The sequence below is a fragment of the Sorex araneus genome, chromosome X (genome assembly GCF_027595985.1).
Source record: "Sorex araneus isolate mSorAra2 chromosome X, mSorAra2.pri, whole genome shotgun sequence".
Lineage (NCBI taxonomy): Eukaryota > Metazoa > Chordata > Mammalia > Eulipotyphla > Soricidae > Sorex > Sorex araneus.
In genome coordinates, this window is record NC_073313.1 from 235,851,523 (window position 1) to 235,863,616 (window position 12,094).

General features: G+C 42.8%; 1 protein-coding gene across 1 annotated transcript in view; it reads left to right on the top strand.

The window, feature by feature from the left end:
* Positions 1-4,344: 4,344 nt before the first annotated feature.
* The window catches only part of LOC101546938 (cytochrome P450 20A1), a 49,768-nt gene continuing 42,018 nt past the window's right edge, over positions 4,345-12,094 (top strand). The window contains exons 1-3 of the mRNA XM_004601286.2: positions 4,345-4,468; positions 7,468-7,517; positions 8,282-8,448. Coding sequence (XP_004601343.2) covers positions 4,397-4,468; positions 7,468-7,517; positions 8,282-8,448 — 289 coding nt within the window. The 5' untranslated portion in view covers positions 4,345-4,396. The remainder of the gene's footprint in view (positions 4,469-7,467; positions 7,518-8,281; positions 8,449-12,094) is intronic.

A 12,094-nucleotide genomic window follows, 5' to 3' on the forward strand; every position in this document is an offset into this window, starting at 1 on the left:
CTCTTTATCTTAACATTGTTTGTTTTATTTTCTAAAGTCATATTCAAAGATACTGTAACAATGTAGCACTGTCCTCCTGTTGTTCATCTATTTGCTTGAGCAGGCACCAGTAATGTCTCCATTGTGACACTTGTTACTATTTTTGGCATATCAAATATGCCATGGGGAGTTTGCCAGGCTCTGCTGTATGGGTAGGATACTCTCAGTAGCTTGCTGGGCTCTCTGAGAGGGGCATGTTCAAAGATGAGTTGTAATTTAGCAGAGATAGAGCTAAGAAAAGGCTAGAGAATTGTGAATTACCATTAATCATTTTTAAATGAATATTATTTGTATTATTATTCACATCTGTTATATGAAAAATCCTTTTTAAATATAGATGGAGGCTAGGGGCAAAGAGATAGTACAGTGGATAGGGCACTTGCTTTGCACATGGTGGACCTGGGTTCAATCTTCGGCACCCCATATGGTCCCCTGAGCCCACTAGGAGTGAAGAGCCCTGAGCACTTTCAGGTGTAACCCCAAAACAAACACAAATAGATGGGAGGCAGACCAAGTGTGGTGTCCCATTAATTCAAACATTGGATTAACAGTTAAAAATCAGTGCAGGCTTGCTCATCAAGCATGTCTCTGATGTTTTGCCTGAGGCCTGTGTTCTCTCTTAAACACACACTTCACCTTTTCTCTTTCCTCGCATCTTTCTAAATAAGTTTCAATAAAAAACTATCTAGCTTTTGAAAGAAAAAAAAGTGCAGGAGGCCAGAAAGATAGCTCAGTGGCTAGAGTGCATGCTTTGGATGCAGGAGGCCCAGCTTTGAGCCCTTACCCTGAGCACTTTAGTAGCGACTGTTAAGCACTGAGCCAGAAGTAGCCCCTGAGGCCCCATTGAGTGTGACCTGCCCTCTCTTCCCTCCCATGCCCACAGGAAAAAAAAAAGCCAATGTAGGGTCAGGTGTAATTTAATGGTACGTTTTAATGGAAAGAATTATTTTTCCACAAATGGTGCTGGAACTGGCTATCCATATGGAATAGAGCGATTGTGTGCTTTTACCTTGAATTGAATCCTAAACTAAATGTACAATCTATAACTATAAACTTCTAGATGAAATTATAATACACTTCACAATCTTACAGATGAAGAATCTGAGTTTAGGAAAGTTGAGTCTTCCCCCAGAGTAAAGGTTACGCAGCTGCCAGCAAACCAGCCTGATCTTTGCTCTGGAGGGAGACATACACTCTGTTGAGTAAACAAATCTATCCCAAAAGGAGAATATCTTTTTCTTCCACGCATGTTTGTACAGCAAACATCCTTGAAAAGATATAGCAAAATGGCACCTAATACCTTCCTGTCAAAAGATTGTTTTCCAGCACTGCCAAAAAGGACAAAAGCAAGCGGCATGAGCAAGTACCCTAGATTCCCATAGCAGCCTCACTGCTGCACCAGTGCCTATCCTTCAGTTCACAAGTTTGGTTTTACATTCTCGTGACTGGGGGCGGAAGAGAAAAAAATCTCTTGCTTTATACATGGGATGACTCAGTATGTGAGTAAAGGCAAAAGTGGTTAACAGCTAAATGGAAGCATTACTTGTAGGTGGTCTTAAAAGATGGATGCAAGTGAAAATCACCTACAGTGGGCATATCTTTAGAAGTCCACCATGCCATTCTCTTGTGAGGGCAAAGAATAGTCTCTGCTAAAATATATACAGCATTACAGAAAGACTTGGTCAGCTGGCCAGTCATCAATGAAGATTTTAAAATTGTGGAGAAAGAATCAGGGTTGGCTCAGAGGGGGGAAAAAATGGGGGATGGACTGGCTTGCAATCATGTTCACAAGTTCAAAATCCCAGGTATCCTATATGTGCTGGTTCAAGGTCCTCTGCCATTTGAGCCTGGATTGATGCTGTCTGTGATCCCTCGCACTGCAAGCCAATTTCCAGTGGCACTACAGCCAGATGTGCAAAAACACCACAAAGGGATGTGATCCCTCACTGACAGCAGAGCTGAAAAGTACAAGAACCAGAGTCGGAAAATGTGGTTTCTGGCAAGCACAGGTGTGAGCACCAGTGACCCCAGAAGAGCACCACAACCATAATGCAGATGCCTAAACTAAGAGATCAAGCCCCATTGAGACATGCAAGCATCACAACCAAAGGACTAACACCAATACTAAGTGTATTCAGGCCCCAACGTGATGTGGAACACCCCTGGCACCACAGCCACGCATGTGTACAATCTCCAGTCATCACAACAAAGTGAAGAGGGTAGAGATAGTTTTTAAAAAATGACAGAAAAACAGGAGATCCTGCACTCCTTAGTTTGCTGGCTCCTGAAATACCTTTCAGATTGAGTACTTTTGGCCTTTGCTGATACTGAAATGCCTGTCAAGTTGAATAATATTTGACAGGTTTTAGTTAACCAAACAAGCACTATTCAGATCCAATTTCAGATGCTCAAGCTAACATTTAAATTCTAAATCCTGAGTGAATAAGGCCCATATACATAAGTACAGCGGGACCCATTTGATCCCTGACACCTCACAGTGTCCTCTGAGCACTACCAGAAATGATTCCTAAGCAGAGCCAGGAGTGATCCCTGAGCACCACTAGGTATGGTCCCAAAACATAAAATTAGTCCCTTACTAGCTAAACTATATAATAAACTATATATGTATATGTGTGTATATATGTGTATTACACACAATATTATATATGTATTCCCCTCCCCTTGGTATTACGATGACTTGGGTTGCATACACGTGATTGTGCAATTTCCCACAGGCCACAGTCATGCTGTGGTGCTTGAGCAAATTTTGACTGCAGTACTTGCCTGAGGTGGCAAGCCCAGCTTGTAGTGCTTACACACTTTCTATTGCCAGGAACCCCAAACTAATGCTGCTAGAGTCACACTGGGAAGCAGGGCTGGATATCCTGATGTTTCTTGCTTGCTTGCCACTGAGCTACCACAGGGATCAGGGATCAGGGGTCACTCCTGGCAGTGCAAGGGAAGGTGAATGGGAAACCACATCTGGGTGCTGGAGAGTGAAACCCAGTATGTGGCATTCAAGGTAAGTGCCCTAACCCCTGTACCGTCTCTCCAACTTCACTGATAGGTTAGAACTATGTGACAGATGATTAAGAAAAAAAAAAAGACTATAAAATAGCCCCAGTGAATAAGCAACTATTATCCATGTAGGCAGGGGTAGCAGCTCAAAAGATGGTGCACGTGGTTTGCATGCAGAAGCACCAGATTTGAACATCTCTGAGCTCCTTGCTCCTAACTAGGACCAGAGCAAAAGTTGGGGAGAAAAAAAGTAAAAATGTAAAAAATGTAATCATAAAAAACAGAAGAGGTATCCTAAGGAAAATTTTATTCCCTGTACAACTAATACTAAATGTTTTAAGTAGATCTCTCTAGCCAGGAACCATCCAAGCACTTTTCATAAAATACATAACCTAATCCTATAGGCAACTCTATGTGCTATAATTTCTACTCTTAGGAAGCTCAGAAAACAACCCTCTGAAATGCTGATGGAGCCAGGAAATCTGATCTACCACCGAACAATTTGCTGCCTTCATTCTTGAAAAGAATGTCTAGAAAACACATTTACTAGGTCTTCAGACATTCTTTGGTGAAGGAAGAACATCTCAGGATAAACATGACAAACTTTCCGTATCTGTATTGCAAACCACAATGCCCAAAAGGAGGGAGTTAGAGAGAGGGAGAAAGAGAGGGGGGAGGGCGGGCTGGGGGTAATTAAGAGGGAAATTGAGGACACTGGTGCTGGGATGCGTACACTGGTGGAAGGAGGGGTGCTGGAACACTGTGGGGGACATCAGCATCAGGTGACTTAGCCATGAGACAGCTCCCTTTGAAGACTTCAGGCCGCTTATCCTCCCTGGCCTGAACAGATTTCTTAGATCCCTGTACCCTTCACCCTGCCAGGCCTGATTCTGAAGGTGGGGACTCTGCATTTACAACAAGTCTTCTGGTTTTGCTGGGGCTGCTGCTGTTGCTGGTAGTGGTGATCCCTGTGCCACACTCCGAGAGCCACTGGCTCAGAGGTTTGGCAAAGGTGCTGCTCCGAGAGGCACGACAAGTCGGAACATTCAGAGAGGCCTGGGCTCTATAGCTCTCCTCCTTCCACACGACGGTAGGGGTGTCCAAAGTCTCCCTCCCGCAATTTCCAGTTCAGTGTGGGGCTCCGCTTGCGTGCCTGGTCCACCGCACTCCCTCCCTCCTCCGTCCGCGGGCCACCCGGCGGCCAGCCCCGGCCCCGCCCCGACGGCCCATTCGCTCCCGGGGCGCCCGCGGCCTCCGCCCATGCGCTCCTTCCCGGCCAGGCTGAGGCGCGGCTACCCGAGCAGGGGGCTCCGCGACGTGGCTGCCCCGAAGTAGGGCCATGCTGGACTTCGCCATCTTCGCCGTCACCTTCTTGCTGGCGTTGGTGGGAGCGGTGCTCTACCTCTACCCGGTAAGGGTCCATCCGGTCCTGGGGAGCTCTTGGCCGCCAGCCCGGCCTCAGTCTGGCTCTGCCCGCAAAGGGCCCGGGATGGGGGGAAGGGGCCAGGCAGGGCGGGGCGGGGCCACGGAGGGGCGTGGTTACAGTGGGGGCGTGGCCACAGTGGGGCGTGGCCTGGGAGGGTTCCCGCCCCGCGCGAGCACCGCCTGGGCCCACGTGACATCTCGCGAGGGGCGCGCGGACGCGTCACTGCAGGCTCCCTGGTTTCAGGGTTTGAGCGAGGTGGGCGAAAGGCGCCGCTGAAGAAGCCGGGAAACCGGCCCGGCCGCCTTATGGCTAGAAATAGTTTCGGGGCTTGTCTCCCGGCGACCGACGTGGCCATGCCACTGCTCCGGGGACCGCTGAGGTTCCTTTGGGTATTTTCTTGGCACTCTTGGCGCTCACCCTGCCAACTTGAAAATTCCAGAAGAGCCGTAGTAGAGCGGGTCGGGTGCTTGACTTGCACGCAGTGGCCACGGGTTCCATCTCCGTCCCTCCCGGGAGTGATCCCTGAGCACTTCTGGCTGTGGCCTAATTTTTTTTTTTTTTTAAAGGAAAGGAAAATTTCCGAGCCCCACCTAAGGATTCGTCAAGCATTGTACTGTGTGTGTTGGTTGCTTTTCCCTGTCAGCCCTTCCCTTTATCAGGACTGGAAAGCAACGGTCCTGAAGGGCTTCAGGCGCCTGGTCAAAGGGGTACTTGGGATAGTGGGTGAGCGAGTCCAGGACCCCAGGGTATAACTCCGAACCCCTAGGATGCTACTTGATCATGTCAACAAAGAAACTAATGGAGGAACGACCATCTTCAGTTCACCTTAACGGGCTTTCACCGCTGCATCTGTATTAGATAGGAATATTGCAGATAACAATCAGGAGTTTTCAGTCTGTTTTCTTTTCTGAGAAGCCGACCTCCTTTTTTCTTTTCTTCCCCTCTCTCTTTTTCTTTTCTTTCTTTCTTTCTTTCTTTCTTTCTTTCTTTCTTTCTTTCTTTCTTTCTTTCTTTCTTTCTTTCTTTCTTTCTTTCTTTCTTTCTTTCTTTCTTTCTTTCTCTTTCTTTCTTTCTTCTTTCCTTCCTTTCTTTCTCTCTCTCTCTTTTTTCTTTCTTTCTCCCTCCCTTCCTTCCTCCCTCCCTTCCTTCCTCCCTTCCTTCCTTCCTTCCTTCCTTCCTTCCTTCCTTCCTTCCTTCCTTCCTTCCTTCCTTCCTTCCTTCCTTCCTTCCTTCCTCTTTCTTTCTTTCTTTCTTTCTTCCTTCCTTCCTTCCTTCCTTCCTTCCTTTCTTTCTTTCTTTCTTTCTTTCTTTCTTTCTTTCTTTCTTTCTTTCTTTCTTTCTTTCTTCTCTCTCTCCCACCCTCTCTCTTTCTTCCTTCCTTTCTTTCTTTCTTTCTTTCTTTCTTTCTTTCTTTCTTTCTTTCTTTCTTTCTTTCTTTCTTTCTTTCTTTCTTTCTTTCTTTCTTTCTTTCTTTCTTTTCTGTGGCCCCACTCTTGAGTTTTTGATAATCTTTACAGGATTGCCCATTCATTAGCTAACAGGAGCAACCCTTAATTCTTTCATTAGGGATGAACCTACTGAAAGAAGACATCATTGGAAATTAGTAATGAAGCCTATGAAGACACTTCTACCATGTGCTAGGAATAGAGGCAGTGGACACATTCGTATATTGACTCATTTAACTTTTAGGTTCTGGTGAGGGGAAACAGACTATAAGTAAATGAACATAGTCTGTGAATGTTAAGTATTCTGGGAAAAAGTTGGGAACAGATAAGATTCTTTTTGTTTCCAGGCCACACTGGGTTGTGCTCAGGTCATACTCTTGACTTTGGATTCAGGGGTCACTCCTGGCAGGGCTCAGAGTGGCGGTGTACCGGGAATGGAACCTGGGTGGCTCGTGCTAGGCCAGCGCCCTAATGCACCAATTGTACTATGTCGCTCTGGCCAGGATTGTTCTTTTAACGTAAATGATCAGGAGATGGACACAAGCAGAGACCTGAAGATTTAGGAGCAAGACATTCAGGTATCTGAGGAAGCATTCTAGACAAAGAGAATAGGCAAATACCAAGCATGAGAGCCGAAACATGCCTGCAGGGTTCCAGGAAAACAAAATGTGTTTGGAGTGAACAAGCCAGACTAGTCAAAATGATGGGGATAAGGGGCAGATTTTAGTTTGGGGCATGTTACAGACGTGAATGTTATTCAGAAATAAATCACTAGAGGTTTTCAACAGAATTGACATTTTAACTTGGAAAGAATTAAAAAAAAATTTTTCAATTTGGGAGTGAGGCTTGGGCTACACTCTGCTCTGCTCAGAGCTATTTCTGACTCTGTATTCAGGAGTGATCCATGGTAGTACTGGGGAAATCATATGTAATGGGGAGGCGGACACAGTTGCTTAGTATCTGATAGGATGGGTGAAAGGCAGTCTCCTTAACCTCTGTACTATCTTTTCTACCCTCAAAAGGATAATTTTGGTTGCTCTGTTAAGAATATACTTGTAGGACAAAGATGGAAGAAGGAGCATTAGTGATTTTGTTCATGCAGTTTCCCAAAGGATTGGATATGAAATGTGAAAGAGAAACATCAGGAAAGATACCAAAGTTTTTAGCCTTAGTAGCAGGAGGAATGGATTAATTTCAGGAAAGATCAGTGTTTTGTTGTTTTTTTATTTTTGTTTGGTTTTATATAGTAGGTATTCATAGAGATTAGGAATTTGCAATATTATAACATTTATCCCACCACCAGTGACCCCTTCCCTCCACTAACGTCACCTGGTTCCTCACCACTTCTTAGCCTTCCCTCTTACAAACACCTTACCTACGGAATTATTTTCCTGTCCCAAATTTTTGGTTTTTATTATAGATATAATTCTTGAGATTCAACTAAATTGAAAATATACTGTTTATGGTTTTGTCAAACACATCAAACCTATGAGATATTTATAATCATCATACCAAACTCTATTTTAATTTTTATTTAAGGCTACCAGACAAGCTTCAGGAATTCCAGGAATTACTCCAACAGAAGAAAAGTGAGTGATTTATTTTTGGTATCAAAACTCATTTTTTGATTACTCAGTTTGCTTATTACTTTTGATTATTCTAAATTTATCGATGATCATACATCCTAAACTTAATTAAGAGTAGAAGAGATGGCTGTATAAATAAAAATCTTTAATTGCTTTTAATTCCTCTAATTACAGAAAAATTAAATGCTAAAAAGTTAAAAATTAAATTAATTTTAAAAACAAAAAATGCTAACAATAGATTGAAAACAAGAAAAATTGTTATATGTAATTTTATGATTTTCATAGACATATCATACTGTGCATTTGTCTCTCAAAATGAGTTCTTTCAAAAATTGGATGACTTTCCAGTACCTAAAGCAAATTTTATTTTTTGGGGGGTGGGGAAGTAAGGGTGGTCAGGGCTTATTCCTGCCTCTGCATTCAGTGATCACTACTAGTGGGGTTTGGGAGACTCCTGGTGAAGCTCAGAATACCAAATATGATGTTGGGGATTAAAACCAGTGAACTGCTTACAAGGCAAGCATCCTATCTACTGTCCTATTGCTCTGGCTGAGCAAATTTTCTTTCTGTTCTTATTTGTTTGAAGTGTTCTGAATTTTCAGAATAATCACAAATCTGAATCCAAATGTATTCATAGAAATTGAAAAGTCAAGTTTGAATTTTATGTATCTTTGCTTTTATCTATTGTTGCAGTTAATTCAGAATAAACTATTGTTTTTCTAATATTTTCAGCTTAAATAGATTCTCAAATTTTATTCTTTTCTCAGAGATGGTAATCTTCCAGATATCATCAGCAGAGGAAGTTTACATGAGTTCCTGGTTAATTTGCATGAGAGATTTGGGCCTGTGGTCTCATTCTGGTTTGGCAGGCGCCTGGTAGTTAGTTTGGGCAATGTTGATGTCCTACAACAGCATATCAACCCCAATAAGACATGTAAGTTTAATTTTCTTTCTAATTAGCTGATCCTATCTTTTAGGTATAATTTTTGTAAATGAAGTAGTATACATTATTCTTGAATAGAAATAGTTAAGACTGCTTTATACCATATGCTCAAGTATATTGTGCTGAAGTTTCTATAGTTGTTACCAAATTTAAGACACAGTATCGTAAAAGGATTTTTCCTTTAATATGTAAATATATACTGGGGAAAGAGGAGAGATAATACTGTGAGAGAGATGCTTGCTTTGCATGCATCTAATCCAGGTCCGACCTTTGGTACCCCATATGATTCCTGGAAACCATCAAGAGTGAATCCTGAGCACAGAGGCAGAATAAGCCCTCAGAATCATGTGTGTAACCCCAGAATCCAAAAAAGCAAACAAAAACTTTGTATAGTAAAATTTCAATGTGAATTTCAACAGGATTTATTTGAAACTTAAAAAAACAAACCCATAGAAGTTCCCGGGCACATCCAGTAAAATAGAGGTACATGTGCGACCAAGAAGAAGCATTAGCGATCTCATAAGAGTAATCTCTAGATCACCATCAGATAAAACTATCAAAGGGGACCATCAGCTTGTCCCATCAGATGTAATTGTGTAGCTGTTTTGGTGGGAGTTGCACATATGTCTGGCTGTGGTGCTCACACATTTTTTGATGTGGTACTTGACTGGAGTTGCACAACAGACTGTGTTATTCTCATACTCAGCTATGGTGCTTAGTGAGTTTTTGCATTCCATTTCAAGGTGCTTTCGCAAAAGCATGCTGGATGCTCACTTTTAGTCTAGGTACACAAGTTATGATTGTGATGCTCAGCAGGTTCCCCTGAAGTGCTTACAACGTGTTCGTTATTCATCATTTCTGGTCATGATGCTTGCACACCTTTTTCAGTTGCAATGCTCTGTGAGTTTTACCCTTTTTCTGTGGTGCTCACACCCTTTTATTCTGGTGATGCCAAGGATGGCAGAGAGCAGAGCTGGAGGATCACACTTGTTGCATATGGGACATTAGAGATGTGATCTTATGACCACACACTGCAAGGCAGCTGTTCTAAGCTCCTGATGTATTCCTTCAGGTCTGATAAACCCTTACTTGCTCTGACATAAAATCTATGATCTATAAAGCACAAATTGGATAAAGATAGAAACATAAAAATGAAACATTTTTATTAAAATAGCTTAATGGTTGGAGAGATAATTCAAGTATTGAGTGTATGCTTTGCTTTCCAGAAGCCCAGGTTTGATCCTTGTCACTGCATGCTTCCCTAAGCACCTCTCAGGATCAACTCATGAGCACCACCAATTTGGCCCTAAACACAAAACAAAAGCATAGGCTGGAGAGATAGTACAGCAGGTAAGGCCATTGCCTTGCATGCAGTTAACCTAGATTCAGTCCCTGGCATTCCACGTGTTGCTCTGAGCCCCAGCAGAAAAGATCTCTGAGCACAGGGCCAGAAGCAAGTTCTCGAGCACCATTAGATATGGCCCTAAACCAAAACAACAAACTAAACAAACAAGCAAAAAAGTCAACCCAAAAATCCGGCTTGAAAAACAGTAAAAAATTGGGGCCAGAGCGATAGTAGAGTGGGTAGGGCATTTGCCTTGCATGCAGCTGACCCAGGTTGGATCCCTGGCACCCCATATGATACTCTCAGCTCTGTCAGAAGTAATTTCTGAGGCAGAGCCAAGAGTAACACCTAAATATTGCCAGGTGTGACCCCCCAAAAAAGTGAAAAAATAAGAAAATATTAGCTGGATGTTACTACATATAATTTCTGATATTTGATTATTATAGATCTGATTATATATCAGTAAAATCAAAAGCTAACCTGAAAAAATTTAAAAGAGAAATAGATAATTTAATTTCCATTTATGTAAATATATTCGAGTAGCACTGTAGCACTGTCATTCCGTTGTTCATTGATTCGCTCGAGTGGGCACCAGTAACGTCTCCATTGTGAGACTTGTTGTTACTGGGTTTGGCATATCAAATAGGCCATGGGTAGTTTGCCAGGCTTTGCCATGCAGGTGGGATAGTGCTAATAAGAAAAACCTCTATTGTAGAAATAGATAAGAACAAGGTAATTTAAAAGAAAGACAAGCAAATAATGGCCAATAAAATGGAAAGATTTCAGTCTCACTGATAAGCAGTGGGATGCAAATAAAAATGAAAAGAAGACAAAAATAATCTGTCTGACAAGAAGAAATAAAAAATGCTGGCAAAATTAAAGTTGATGAGAATGGAGAAATATAGAGTGTAAATGTTGTACAGATGTTCTACAGTGAAGATTGTATTGAATATTAAATAATTTATCCAAAGTTTATGTAAGCACATAAGTGAGTTTGTGTCAGTAAATTTATGTCATTTTTGATTTGGGGATTGAAGGGAAAAGATGTTCAAGGCCTATTTTGGGGTCAGTCCTGGTAGTGCTCAAAGGAACATGAAATGGCTGAACATGGGAGGGATGTGGGTTAGTCCAGTGCCTGCCCAAAGAGCCCTAGTAGCTGCATGTACCTACAGTCCAATGTCTCACTGCCATGTCCCCCCGCCACACTACATTACTTTGAGATGGACCACACAGAGAAATTAACCTGCTCAAAACTCAGGTATGTGGATTTTGTACCTGAAATCTCCAGGTTTTCTCAGTTTGGATGGGTTACCTCCCTCACTTCCCTATACTCCCAGAAACCCTGGCAGTCACACCCACAAACCAACCCCAGCACTACCAATAAGTTCTTCCACTAGTCTTGCTCCAGAAACCCATAAATAAATCTTGAAATAGAACAAAAGCTACAGTAAATCTCAGTCCTGCATAGGGCTGAATTATGCAGGGCACATTGGAGGGGGGTGGGTTAGCTCAGTACCTGCCCAAACAGAACCTCTGGCAGCCACTTGTTCCCGCAATCCCAAATCGCCGCCATGCCCCTGGCTGGACTCCACCGTCTCAGGACAGACCTCACCAAGATATTAATCTGTTGAAAATTTGGACATGGGAGTTTGTGACTGAAATCTCCAGGCTTCTCTCACAGTTGGGAGGGACTACCTTCCCCCACCTCCTTGTGATTCTGGAAATTCCTGCAGTCACGTCCATACCCCAAAGCTGCCACCCAATTAAAAAAGCTAACCCAGCCTTTCCTTCCCAGTAAAAATACTGAATGACCTGAAGAAACACGATGACCTCTTAGTACCTGTATTGCAAACCATAATGCACAAAAGGAAAGAGAGAAAAACCAAAAGTGCCTGCATAGAGACAAGCTGGGGCTGGGGGTTGAGGGAGTGGATGGTGGGAGGGAAACTGGGAACATTGGTGGTGGGAAATGTATACTGGTGGAGGGATGGGTGTTGGATCATTGTATGACTAAAACCCAATATAGATCAACTTTCCAATGATCTATCTCATGGTGATTCCATTAATTTTTTTAAAGGAAATGCAATACTGGGAATCAAACATAGGTCTCTTACTTGCAAAGCATGTGCTCCAGTCTTTTGGATGTTTCTATTTTTGTTTGCTTGTTTGCTTTTCTGTGCCATCCCAGAGTTGCTCCTGGCTCTGTACTCCTGGAACCATGTGGTGCTAGGAATTGAACCTAGGCTTCTGGCATGTAAAATATTGTGCTAAACTTATTGAGAGATCTCTCTG